The sequence below is a fragment of the Phragmites australis genome, chromosome 3 (genome assembly GCF_958298935.1).
Source record: "Phragmites australis chromosome 3, lpPhrAust1.1, whole genome shotgun sequence".
NCBI lineage: Eukaryota > Viridiplantae > Streptophyta > Magnoliopsida > Poales > Poaceae > Phragmites > Phragmites australis.
Window position 1 is genome coordinate 45,666,790 of NC_084923.1, and position 13,325 is coordinate 45,680,114.

The window sequence follows — 13,325 nt, forward strand, 5'->3', positions numbered from 1 at the left end:
TCAGACCATCACTCCCTGACCAGTACATCTGACACTTAGATAAACAACAATAAATTTTAAACCTGATGTCTGATTTAGATGATCTTGGACTCTACAAAAATATTATTCAGAGAGCTATACATCCTAACTGATTGCTTGATCACAGAAATATTGGATCAAACCTAAAACATAGTCCAATTGACCACAATGAAAACTACATGAACCTTAATCTTTTGCAAAACAAATTTGTAACCTAAAGGTTCCATGCGATAAAGGGTTAAAGCATTCATTATGACAACTTACAAAACATCTTTGCAAACTTACTGACATACCATACGGAGTAAGAACATGGATTTGAGTTATTTGCAAAATTCATTTACAAACTATAGCATCCTAGCAACGAGAGTATGCACATGTAAGATTAAGCTTATCAACACATGCTAAAAACCTAAGTAATCATCTAGACCCCTCATAATAGTACGATATTTATCATATCAATTCGGTCATTTCTCTTCTCTAATCACTATTGACTGTAAAAAAATACCCTACATTTTATACCTTTGCCTTGAGCTAGCCATCCCGTTGGACTTGACGTACACATCATCCGAGTCCTGAAGTTTCTTTTGGACTTGTCATTAACTTTTCACTTAAGCTTAATCACGATGTTCATCCTCGCTTCCCATCTCGATCCTCTTTTGATCTTCTAGAAGCTTGATAAAATTCACTTGATTGCTTCCCATGCATCAAACATGAAAGATTTTTTTTCATATCATCTTTATCTAATTCACCACCGATGCATGAACCACAAGCATCAAGTACACAAGTTATCCACTGAACTTGTATTGATCTTATTCTTCCAACTCGACACATTGAATATCTCAATTCAATATTTGTCTTCATATGAAATCTAACCCTAACTTACTCTCAAGCACATAGCACATGGGTTAGTTCATAAAACTCAATTGATAATTCCATACCTTTAGTTACTTGATCTTCATAAGCAACTTTGATATTCATGTTTTTGTCAATATTCTTAAAATCACCCTCAAACTCTAAGGTATTTTCCTCTCTAGCTTGTTCTTAATCACATGAGCATCACTTAGAGCTCAATGACCTCGATGCATATCTTTTGGTCTCATGGCATCCCTCAACGAAACCATGCTTTATTACTTAAGCATCTCTTATAGAATAACCTACTAATAATTCTCAACATAATTGTTAGTCCATAGAAATTATCATTAATACCAAAACTATACTTAAGAGCTAGATGCACCTTTAGAGAAGATGTGCAAAATTGAGAGAATCCCACCATCAGGAAGAACATATAATAGTGAGACAACATCTAACACAGGGGCAATAAACAACCCCCGCGTCACTCCTGAGGGGCAACTAGCCAAACCCTAGTGCTGCTGCCCCTCTCCACCCTTCCGACTGCTCACCGCCGCCTGAGCACACCACCGGAAGCTCGCACGGGTGCAAGGATGATGACGGCGGGGTAACCTGTTACATTCCTTTCCTTCCCGGGGGTAGGGATTCCTCCCCCGTTGCGTCGAGTGGCTATGGCGGGGGGTCGGTGCGTTAGGTGCGCGCCTGAGACATGCGGCGGCGCTTCGAGCGGCTATCCTGGGGGGTGGCTGGGCCGGTCAAGGGAGACAGTGGTGCAACAGTAGGGTGCAACCCAGATCTGGGCCCACCGTGGTGTCAAGTGGCAATGGTGGCACGTCGGGCGCGCCTCTCGGATGTGTGGTGATGCTTTCACCGGTCGTTCGGGCAAGGGAGACGATGGCGTGACGGCGGGGTGCGACCCAGATCCGGGCCCACCGTGGCGTCGGGTGGCGATGGTGGCGCATCAGGCGCGCGCTTGGGACGTGCGACGGTGCTTTGGGCGGCCATCCCGAGGGTGGCTAGGCCGGACAGGGGAGACACTGGCATCACAGCAGGGCGTGGCCTAGATCTTGGCTTGTAGAGGTGGCGCGCGGCAGTGTGCTCCAGCCAGGGGCAACGGCGCATGATAGTCTCGTGCAGGGCAGCTGCCATGGATGGTGACATGTATCGATCGGGCGCTAGGCGGTGGAACGTTATGCTTGCCAGCTACGCACGCAGCGCCGTGCGGCAGCTGGACACGCTGGCAACGTACTGGAGGTGACAAAGGAGTTTTGAGGTTGAAGGTCACCAAGGAGCTGGGTTGGTGTTGCTAGCAGCTGAAGGGATCGGTGATGTCATAAGAGGAGTGGGGTGAATTAGGACACTTAGAACTATTTCGGCTCTAAAAACTATACAAGATAAACATATATCAATTTCTATCTAAATACACTCTATATTTATCTAGTGTGTCTACTCTACCGAACAAAGCACTAGCAACCTATCTAAGAAGGTAAATTACAATAATATAAATACGAAAATGTAAATAAGGTAGAAAGAGCAAACTTGGCATAAGGTATTTTCCCGTGGTATCGATGGCATGAATGCCATCCCTTGTCCACGTTGAAGCTCCACAAAGGATATACTCCCGGTCGGTACCCGATCACGGCTCTTGAGTTACCAAGTCACAAAGATAAGGCCTCCACTTGGATGAGCCACCAAGGCAATGTCTCACCACTAGCCTCTCTTCCGGTTCCTTACTGTCGTGATCACTTCGGAGCTTAAGCCATCAAGTCAAGTGTCTCCGAGTCTCTACACAATTGCCGTGCCGCTACTCTACACCAAGTCGAAGGGTCGCAGGCTTGTAAGCAAGTCAACAAGACTCCAAGGTGCCGACGTACCACTTGATACAAGGTTGGATCACTCATTGATCCACTCTCTATGCAGCAATCACATCGCAACACTCTCTCTAGGTCTATAAGCACTAAACACTCTTTAATGGTGTGCTTAATCGCCTTGAATGATCACTTTAACACTTTGGTGACTTGGATATCTTTTCTGGTGTACATGAACTTCTCTTGACTCCAGCAGCACACCACATCATGACTAAGTGGAGGGGTATTTATAGTCTCAAATCCGCGCACTAGCCGTTAACCCAACGGCTCTGAAAAGCTATTAACACCAGATGATCCGATGAGAACAGTAATACTAACACCGGATCATCCGGTGAGTACACTCTCACAAATTAGCCGTTGAAACCTCACTCAAGCCTCTGTGAATACCGAATACACCGGTGTATACTTCATCTCTCTCACCAGACTATCCGGTGAGATATCCTTAGCCATCCGAGCATTTCCTTCTTCTCTGTGTAAATTGCTCCGGTGTATGCATTCGATGCTCATTATTTCATTATCGAACTATCCGGTGAATTATCTTCAGCCAATCGAGCCAATGCAACTCTCTGTGAAAATAATACTCCGGTGTTACACTGCCTTCATCACCAGACCATCTATTGTGTTGAACTTTGTTCTGCTTCTTTGCACTATTCATTATCCGGTGTTCATTCCATTCGCACCGAACTATCCGATGGGTGGAACCTTTGATCTTTAGCGGCTGCATCCTTCTCTGGTAATAATACTCCGATGCATTCATCCTTCTCAATATCGGACCATTCGGTGAGGTATATTCTTAAGCACATCACCTTCTCTGGAAGAATTGCACCAGTGAGCACTCTACTCTAACACCGGACCTTCCGGTGAGGTCTTCAGACCTCTCTCCCATTTGACAAATATACTCTGATGAGTTCAAACACCCGGAGCACCGGACCATCCGGTGAGGTAAATCTTCCTAGGACTTCTTCAATTCAGTCCAACTTTGTCCCAGCTAAGGTGACTTTTTCATGTATTGCATCTGTGAGACCTACTAACATATATTCTTGACAAACATGTTAGTCTCATTGACTATATTATCATTAATCATCAAAATCACAATCATGGCCTAATAAGACCATTTTCGCTACAGCAGCATCTGGGCATTTGTCCACGTGGTGCGGCCGTGATTTTAGTGGTGGCTCAGCAAAAGGAGGATCTGCACAGGTTGTAGGGCGGGGTTGCGCACCCCCGATGGCATGGCAAACTGGATCCGAGGTGTGGTGTCCGACGGTGGGTGTGGGGTGACGTCCGCACGTTGTGATCGAGGCGATGTTTGAGGCGGCCTTGGAGGTGTCCAGATCTGGTGCGTTGCTTCTATCGGTGGGTCTGTGCGATGCTGCAACGGCACTGTGGCAACAGGTCCCGCACTGCGACGACCTTCTCAGTGCAGTGCGGTTGGCTTCACGACAGCTTCCTTTACGCTGGTCAAGACCAGGGTTTCGACGCTTGCGATCAGGAGTTGAGTTTGTTGGGGCTGGCGACGACTAGCCCCACGTGACAACGGCTAGTCCGGTGCTCGACGATCTGGCGATTAGATGGTGCTCCATTGATGGTGATTGGTGCCCGATGGTGGTGTCCCTATGGCACGATGGTTCGATGGCGGCCAATCATATATGGCAGTGGTCGGTTTCGATGAAGGGACCCTGCATGGCAGTAGTCGATTCGATGAAGGGTTGTCATGCTCTTCAAGGCAGCACATCGGTGACCAAGATGGTGCGGCACGTGTTGGGGCTTTCATCCAACCGGCCATTATTGACCGTTGTCGTTGTTGTTTTTTCTATCGTGAGCGTCGTTTTTATCTTGTTGCCTTAGTTGTAGCAGTTATTGTTTCGTCGCTTTCCTCCCTTTTTGGGCCGTTGTTTTGCTCAACTGGGCTTTCTTCTTTATCAATACAATCGATAACTCTCCTGATTCATTTTTTTAAAAAAGAACAGATCACTAGTTTAAGCACCAGAACCTACCCAGAACCTGTTCCACTTCGAGACAACGACCTGAAAGCACACTTCCACTAGTTTAAGCACCATTATGCACGTTTTTCCTACAGCTAAAGCAAGGGAAGCCTAATGTTGACCCGTCCCAAGTGGTTGCCGGGGTGATGCTTCTTCGCTGCTTCCCCAGCTCCAGTCCAGGTCACAAGATTATCTCATGTGGTTGCCGCCCACGAGCCATAAGAGAGCAGTGCACAGCTATGATCTCCAAGCTGCAAGGGGGGAATTAAAAGAAAAAACAGTTAGACACTCAGATTGATCTTAGAGTTGAAAAAGTCCAGATCCCAGGGGAACTAAGCATCTGAATGGGCGTCACATAGTTAGTTAGAGCATTTAGAGATCAAATACGAATAGATGATCACCAGCACACGGTCATTAACAATTAAGTAATAACTTTTCTACACAAGCACAGGCGACAAATTGTCAAAGAGCAGAGGATCAACAGCTAAAATCCACTGTTTTCTTTTGGGCTTCTGACATAGGAACTGCCGTAAGCGCTGATGTAGCTCAGAGGCAAAGCATTAATATTTAGGTAAGGAGACAATAACAAAGCAAGAGTGCAGCCAGACTTGGCAAACCACCAGACTTTGATAATGAAATGACATCGTGCCATAACCAAGTGAGGGCCCCCATGATAACATACTCTGGCTACTTTTGTGACATTTTAAGGACACGGAAGAAGCATGTAACTTACCACTTCAGAAGTTACACATGAGCCAATGTTCCTAAACAACCATACAGGTCATGATCCTGAGAGCGTGAATTTGTCTAAAATCTACTACACCATCAAAGAAGCTGAACTTTCAGTTATGGTATGTAATAGGAACGTGCAGTAGTCAAAGCTTTCAATTTGTGTGGAAGCGTCAAAATGCCTCATGCACTCCGAATGCAACGAAGACGACAAAGAAACAACGGGGTAACAAGTTGACCAAAAGCTGTGGCAGAAAAAAGGGAGGGAAGAGGGATGGAGTCAAAAGGGCATACAAGAGGATGAGATACACAGCTAGCTCCTTCTTCTGGGTGGCTTTGTCCCTCGCTGTGACATACAGAGGAAAGTAACATCAAACAAATGGAAGATGAAAAGCAATGAACATGATAAGATGGCATGAGATGTCAGCTCTGACCCTGGTGATGCCTGAAGCTGCTGTTCCACCTAAATGAACACAAAGCATGAAGTTATGTAATTCTCACAAATAAAAGAAAACAGGATGAAAATTATCTGAAACATAAAAGTGAAGATAACTATAAAAGGGCCAGGCAGGATCGCAGGACTAAATTTAATCCTGACAATAAGGAAACTAACAATCGAGCCCAACGAACAAAGATTACCAAAGCTGCAAGTAGCATGAAAAAAAAGTGGCAATCTCATTTTGAATTTTTGACCCTTTTCTCTCCATGCAGCTGAATGCATGCCATAATATAGCATACAGGGCTGGTCGAATTCAGATAAGATTCATATCGAATATGCCAAAGGTATGCGTGTAGCACTTTATCCTCCATGTTTCAGCAGCAGAATGCATTGATTTGTAGAAATTTAGAATGAAGAAGGTACATGATATCGACCATGTTTATAAACTTGTGTTTGCTGCTGATTCCAGGAAGTCTGTATTGAACTGAAAGTAAACGAATTGTAATGTCTAAATCAAGAGGCCTGATTCTATCCAGTTGCATATAGCATATGATGTATACCTCCAGATGATGCTGGGAAAAGTGAAGTAGCAGAAGATGGGATGCTAGTCCTGCACATGAATGTTGCCGGCGTGGATCCTAGTGTAAGTGTGGAGGCTGAACCAAATGGTGTGGACTGCAACACAGACCAGGATGAACTGAAAGGGTTCGTTGATTGAGCAGGACTTGTTTGCGTGCTGGATGGAGGCAAAACAGAAGGCAGTAGAAGAGTAGGACAAGAGCTTGGAAAAGCTGCTACAGTGGGGAATGAAGTTTGCTGTAGCTGGCTTGCTATCATTGGTGCAGCAACTGGTGTTGCTGGCTGGTCTGGAGGTGATAGATGCAACATCGGATGGACTATTCTAGCAGTTGGTTCTTGTTTAGCTGCCTCTCTTCTATCTGCCTCAAGATAAGGATCACTCGAATCACCCCTGCGTCGCCGATCATTCAGATACTTAGTCTTCATTATTTCAACATATTGATGAATATGTTCCACCTGGACAAACAAAAAAGTAAGTTTAGTATCAATGAAAGCGTACCAAGATATTAGTTCACAGATAAGAATATTATCTTTTTTGAAAAGGCAGCAGCAATAGCTGAGGTCAATACATTAGAAGGGAGAAATTACACGGAAATACAATGCACGGACCGGTGTCAGGGATTTAGACTAGCAGGAGACTACCAAACAATAATATTATCAAATTAAGTCAGCAACACATACAGAGCAACATTTTTCCCAGTATATATTCTGGTTTTGTTATTAAATCAAAAGTTATATCAGGTCACAATTATCTCATAATTGCAACAGGAAGTTAAAAAATGAACGAGCTGGCTACCCTTAGAACAGAAGCTCAAAATGGGAAGAACTTTGTGAGTGACAAGAGCTGACTTTGCTTTCCCTGCAGGGACAACTTTATTACATATAAATTTATAGTGACTGAAGAACTTGATGAGTGAACTTTGTTAGCATGATAGAAAACACCTGTTGTGTTAAAAAATTGAAGTACATGTGATGAATAGCCATATGTGTAAGACATTACCTTAGAAGCCACATGGATGAGATAGTCATGCACATTAGACATAACCTTTGACAGAGATTCTGCAAATGTTTTATCATTCTTCACTTGAACAAGCTGTTCTAGTTCTAGAATCCATTTGCAGCATTCTCCAAGATGATCCTCGAACCTGGCAAGTGTGTGTAGCACAAAAGCAGAAGGCCGCCTTGGAGCACCACTACAACAATGAAAGGTTGGTGCCATGGTCAAGAGCTGACTGAAATCAGTATGAGCACCAGAAGATCCGGAGTGATTTGCATAACCAGCATTTGCAATTTCAGCACTTCGATGGACAAATCTTGGTCTCAGCTTTACATATGAACGTATAGCAAAATCTGTGTTCCACATAATTTCTTTGACAACATCCATTAAGCTCTTAATGGAAACCTTCTCTCCGTGTATGATGGTGGAGATAGATCCAGCCTCCTGTTACAGGAAGAAGACAAATCTTCCTATGACAAAAAATCAATCAAAGTTGGAGGTGCTAGTTCACCTAGCTGGATTTCACGCATTATGAGAAACAACCCTGCTTCCTATATCTCCAAGCGCCTTTTCAATTTGAAGTCACACAGAGCAATTTACACCAATTATTTGACATTATATGCTTCTAAAGTGCCCTAATTAAGCTCAGAAAAATGACCACCTTGAAAGAACATTCAAGCGATGGCAGCGCCAACATTTGAATTAAGTAATGACAACTCTAGAAGTGAAATTCAGATTATTTCATAACATTTAATACAAACTGGATGACTCTGATCTATGAAGAATGAAATACCTGAAGTGACTATCAAACATGCAATTGCAAATGAATTTACGCAAGAACATTTGATATCAGCTGGTAGCACACTCATCTATGCAGTCTGCAATATTATCAAAGTGACTACTCCATAAAAAACATGCATCACAGATTAAATAGTAAACCAAGACGTAGAATCGAACCTGGGTAGTCTGACTAGCATCAAGTTCAAAACTCTTGTTATACAATGATGGGTCGTGAAGGTGACTGCACTGATCCAACAGCTCACTCTCATATTTGTACTCCCTCATTTTGTCCCTGCAATCACACATGAAGCAGGTGACCATCGCAGGATAGTTAGCACAAAACACTTGAAAAGGTGCACAATGAAATCTTGATCCACGAAAACTCCACCTAGATTGATACCAAAATTTGAAAATTCACAGCCACAATCTGTTCAAAAACCCAAAGATCACTAATGCGGAAGCCGAGAAACCACCATAGACAAATTCGGCAATGAATGAACACAATGAGACCCAAGAAATCCACAATTCAGGTCTCAACAGCACGTTGCACCCTCCGTTTGTCTTAAAGAAATCAAGAACAAAATCCAACCAACCTAAAATCGAAGTGTCTCCCAACGACATGAAGAACACAATCTGACCCAAGAAACCTATCTCAGCAGCACAACCCGCCCTCCATTAGCCATATGAAAATCAAGAACGCAATGCAACAAGCTGACTTCAAACAAAAACTGCAACCCTGACCGCAAAACGCAGGAAAGAAACGCCCCTCTCACGAATCTCTCAATTATAGAGCAAAAATGTGGAGAAATCCCTACTCGATTTGGAGAAGAAGCCCCTGGGACACCGGGTGCAGCTCCTCCCACTTCGTCTCGTACCCGGCGGGACCCCCCTCCACCGTGAACAGACTCAGCTGCTGCGACCGCGATCGCGCCGCCGCCTCCTCCCACGCCCGCAACTGCTGCTGCTGCAACGCCGCCTGACGCTGCCGCTGATATTCCCCCAACGACGCCCCCGCTTCCGCCATCCTCGCCGATGCTACCGCCTCCTGGGGCTGCTGAGACCGCGACGGCGCACGGGGCGCAAAGGCTAGCGACGTCGTGAAGGACGCACCGGTAGGCGGCGGCGGCGGCGGCGTCGGGCCCGGCGCCGGGTACAGCGTTCCGGACGGCGTCACCGGCGACGACGGAGGCGCGGTGCATTGCGAGGTGAGAACAACGGGCGTCTCCGGTGCCTGCCCCTCGGAGCCTTCCGGGATCGACGGGAGAAGTGAGGCGGGGGAGGGGGAGAAGCTGAGCTGCCTAGCCACGGCCTGCAGGTAGGAGTCCGGGGCCAGGTTCAGGTCCCAATCGAGGCCCGGCATGGCGGTTCTTTGCCGAAAGGTGCAAACGGAGAGGCGGGTGGAGTGGACTGGACGGATCTGCCCTTCCTAGAGACGATGAATTGCGAGAGAATTTGTGGCGGGTGGGGTTTAGCAGAAGGGTAGAGCCGTAGAGGTACTTTATTCATGCTTGGGAAGTTGGGATTATGGATTAAAACTTTGTTTAAATTTTACGAATTCAGGAACTTTAGAGAAGAACAAAATATCTAATTTAAAAAAACTCACTTATATATGGGACCTATATAGCAGAGCAGAGGATAAAAACTTCACTTATGTGTGAACTTCTTCTTTCTATCGGTAAACGAGTTTTTTTTTTTTGTAAAACCTAATTGAAGATGCCCGATGGCCGATGCCACCCTTTCCGCCCAATATGGCTAGCGCCAACGAGCGGTGATGCAGCGAAGACACCTCGACCAGGCGGTGGATAGCGGCTATGGCGCAGAGGCGGCTGTAGCCCCAGTGCCCCACGGGCTTGGCAGTCGGCGAGCCTGGGAGCAGCAACAGCTAGCCTGGGATCGAAAGGGCCGCCCCTCCGGGGGCAGGGCCGCAGGAGACGCCAGAAGTAGCACGGCTGAGGCAATTGGCGAGTACGAAGACGAACACACGGATTTTGAACGTCAACACGTTTCAGTCAGTCTCATGATCGGATAATCTGGACGCTCAATGACTTGGTTCAGTCAGTCTCATGATCGGATAATCTTGGTTCAGTCAGGATACCTCCCCATTTTTCGCAGTAACCTTGTGTATAGTGACTCTGGCATTAGGGCCTCCTCTTCCTCGTCAAGTTCTTCCTGTGTTTCCGGTAACCCATCAGACACAGGGAAAGGCCTTGGCTTCGACGTTTGCCCCAGGGAGCTTGATGAAACTGAATCACAAGCTTTCTCAGCCATCTTCCTCCGTAGATGTGAACGGTGATGGATGCTATCAATCAGGTACTTCACATCACCCTCTGAATCCTTCACCATCTTTGCAATTTCCTCTTTGGGGAGCTCTTGCTGTTGAACAGATGTAGAAACACAAGGAAGTTAAGTGCGTGCAACATTAAACACAAAATTACTACATCTCTTACATATTATTGTTTGCCGCTAGTAGCCGTGGCCGAGGCCACTGTTCTTCACACAAAGGTATATATATCTTCTCTATAGATCAAATAGATGGTAATGACGAAGAAGGAATGAAAATTAGAAGCGGCAACAAATAAGAAAAGTTAATTTCATAGGATGACAGAATTATCTTATTTTTCTATGACAAATAAGAAATTTTATCTAAAGAAACCGCTGCGCTTATGGCCAATTTTTCTATTTTGGAGGGGGGGGGGGGGGCAAAGAGAGGTTTCACTGATTATACAGGGGCAGGGTTACAATCCTGCTGTACGAACATCTCAATCAAGCAGCTGACAGACGTCTAGTCTTGCTATTTTTTGAAACGTAGGTATATTTTTATTAAATATGGATTATAGAAATATAAAAAAATCGATGCGTCTGTGGGTGTGTCTTCAGAAGGCCCCGGTCCAATCCACTCATCGCTGCCGCGCACCCAACTGCAAGAGCTCGTCAACCGGGCACGCGCGTGCATCGCGGACGCCATCGCCGATCGCCTCGGCAAAACACCCTAGGCTCGCGTTAAATTTTGGGCCAGGCCGGTACTCCAATGCAAGCTGTTAGGCCTAGTTTCTTCGGAGCAGCCTTCGCTACTTAATTAGCCCAAAACAGCCTGTTACCTCCATGAGCATCTCATCTTTCCAGAAATTTTTTATGCTGAAATTTCCTAAAAAAGTTTTTTTGTGCTGAAATCTGAACCGATCGCTTCAGCTATTGGGCTGACTTGTTTCGTGTCGAGACTTGAGAGGCATCAATCAGATTCAGGACTTGGAGATCCACCTGCCCTTGTCCTCGCCCAAACCTTGTGTACTTATATATCTATTAATTCTTTTATTTATTTTATATTTTTTATCTACTTTACAACACAAATTTCAATATAAATAAACTGTTCTAATAAACCATACCTCACATGCCCTAATAGATTTTTCATATTCCTGCTACCCTGCATGAGCTGATGGTCAATCACACTGCAATTTCTGCGTGCTGTTGTGACCTGGCTGCCCCCAGGCCCCAGCATTAGGCACACCAACTCTTTTGAGCTTTGAGCTTTGAGCCCTGGATGAGGGTAACACTTGGACCTACATTTGACCAGATGTTTGGTGGCATCCTCCTTGGCTGCCGCCTAGTCAATCTGGTTGACAGAGCTGTAATCCTCTGATGGACATCCCGTGGTACGACGACGATTAAAAAACGCGACGAATGATTGATTGATTCAAATCCTACAAAGGCAACTGTAATGTGATACATGGAAGGCATCAATCATACCATCCTTGTACTTAAACATGAATAATGATAATTCATTCGTCTAAAGTTTTTTTCTCGAACATTCGTCTTAAGTTTCTTGAAGAAGGAAAAAAAATGAAGTGATGCACTTCTTCGTCTAACCAAACTTGTTGCATCTGCAATTCTGCATTGCTTGGTAGCAGGTACAAGTGCAAAGTGACAAGTTCACCGGCAGCCATGTACTGGTACCAGCACTAATCTGAACAGTTAGCTATGGAGCTTCATGGACATATGGGCTCCAAGTCTGCAGTGCAGGCTGGAGCTAAAGTTTCCAGATGTGTTCACAGAAAAAGTGTAAGGCTTTAATTATTCTGAATCAAAGTAGGGAGCAGACAAACACAGGGAACCTTTGCCAAAAGACAAGGAAGTTAGCCTGAACCTAACCTGCTACTCCAATTGGAAGCAGAGAAGAGAACACAAGTTCAAACACCAAACTACCTTGTAAGATAGTGGAAAGGTGAAAAAAATACAAGTGGTAATATTTTTGCAACTGTTTTTGGACCGTTGGCTTTTTGATCGGATGGTTACAAATTTCTGCTGCTGCAGCTGTACCTGTTTGGATACTACTTAGCTATTACGGAGTACAATAGTATCTCCATTGGAGCTGGTCCTGCCTGTATCAAAAGGCTTCAAAAGCTGTAGTTAGGTGTACATGCTTTGGCCAAAAGCTTTTGTGAGCTGCGACAAGGGACCTGGTGATGGAGAGGAAAACAACATTATGCCATGGGGCTGTAGTAATTTCCATGGCTGACTGCTCCAAAGATAGATTTGGCTTTTGACTCTTGCTCCTTTTTTTCCCCAGCACTCTGCCACATTGCCAGAACAGAACCATTCAGACGAGAGAAACATGAAAAAAAAGAACAAACATTTCCAAAGCAGCCATGATCCAAAGGTGGCATCTTTTCATATAGCATCTGATCGAATGAAATGGACAGTTTTTGAACTGTCAAAGCTTCCATGCAAACACAACAATTTTTGTCACACTCGATTTTAAAAGAACAAATCAGATACATTTCACATGTATGACAGAATCAAATTTCATACATGCAGTGACTTCATAGGTGATAATATAACAATGTCATTACATAATGATAAAATTCATTATAAAAGGATCTGTATGTCTTAAAGAAAACACGAAGATAACTTTCAGCGATAGCGGATCCTCCAGCCATCCATAAGCATTGTCTGAAGGAGCGTCAGTCTAGAACATGGTCTTCAGGTCAAAATCTTCCTTCACCTAAAACTCATGTCCATTGGTTGGGATGTACTTGAAGTCCTCACCTTCTGAGCAGCATCAAGAAGTTGTGAGAAGACAAACG

General features: G+C 44.8%; 1 protein-coding gene across 1 annotated transcript; it reads right to left on the bottom strand.

The window, feature by feature from the left end:
• Nucleotides 1-4,648: 4,648 nt before the first annotated feature.
• LOC133913389 (nuclear pore complex protein NUP58-like) lies at nucleotides 4,649-9,731 on the bottom strand. The gene is made up of 7 exons (XM_062356528.1): nucleotides 9,060-9,731; nucleotides 8,422-8,536; nucleotides 7,468-7,908; nucleotides 6,449-6,923; nucleotides 5,884-5,912; nucleotides 5,744-5,795; nucleotides 4,649-4,971 (listed from the first exon to the last, which is right to left on the bottom strand). The coding sequence occupies exons 1-6, from the start codon at nucleotides 9,602-9,604 to the stop codon at nucleotides 5,763-5,765; spliced, it is 1,638 nt and encodes a 545-aa protein (XP_062212512.1). The 5' UTR covers nucleotides 9,605-9,731; the 3' UTR covers nucleotides 4,649-4,971; nucleotides 5,744-5,762.
• Between the last annotated feature and the right edge of the window lie 3,594 nt (nucleotides 9,732-13,325).

Coding starts and splice junctions, on each gene's coding strand:
- LOC133913389 (XM_062356528.1), bottom strand. CDS start 9,604: ATGCCGGGCCTCGATTGGGACCTGAACCTGGCCCCGGACTCCTACCTG. Junction 6,924..7,467: donor TCATCCATGTGGCTTCTAAG/GTAATGTCTTAC, acceptor TTGTTTGTCCAG/GTGGAACATATTCATCAATA. Junction 5,796..5,883: donor CAGCTTCAGGCATCACCAGG/GTCAGAGCTGAC, acceptor TGTATGTCACAG/CGAGGGACAAAGCCACCCAG.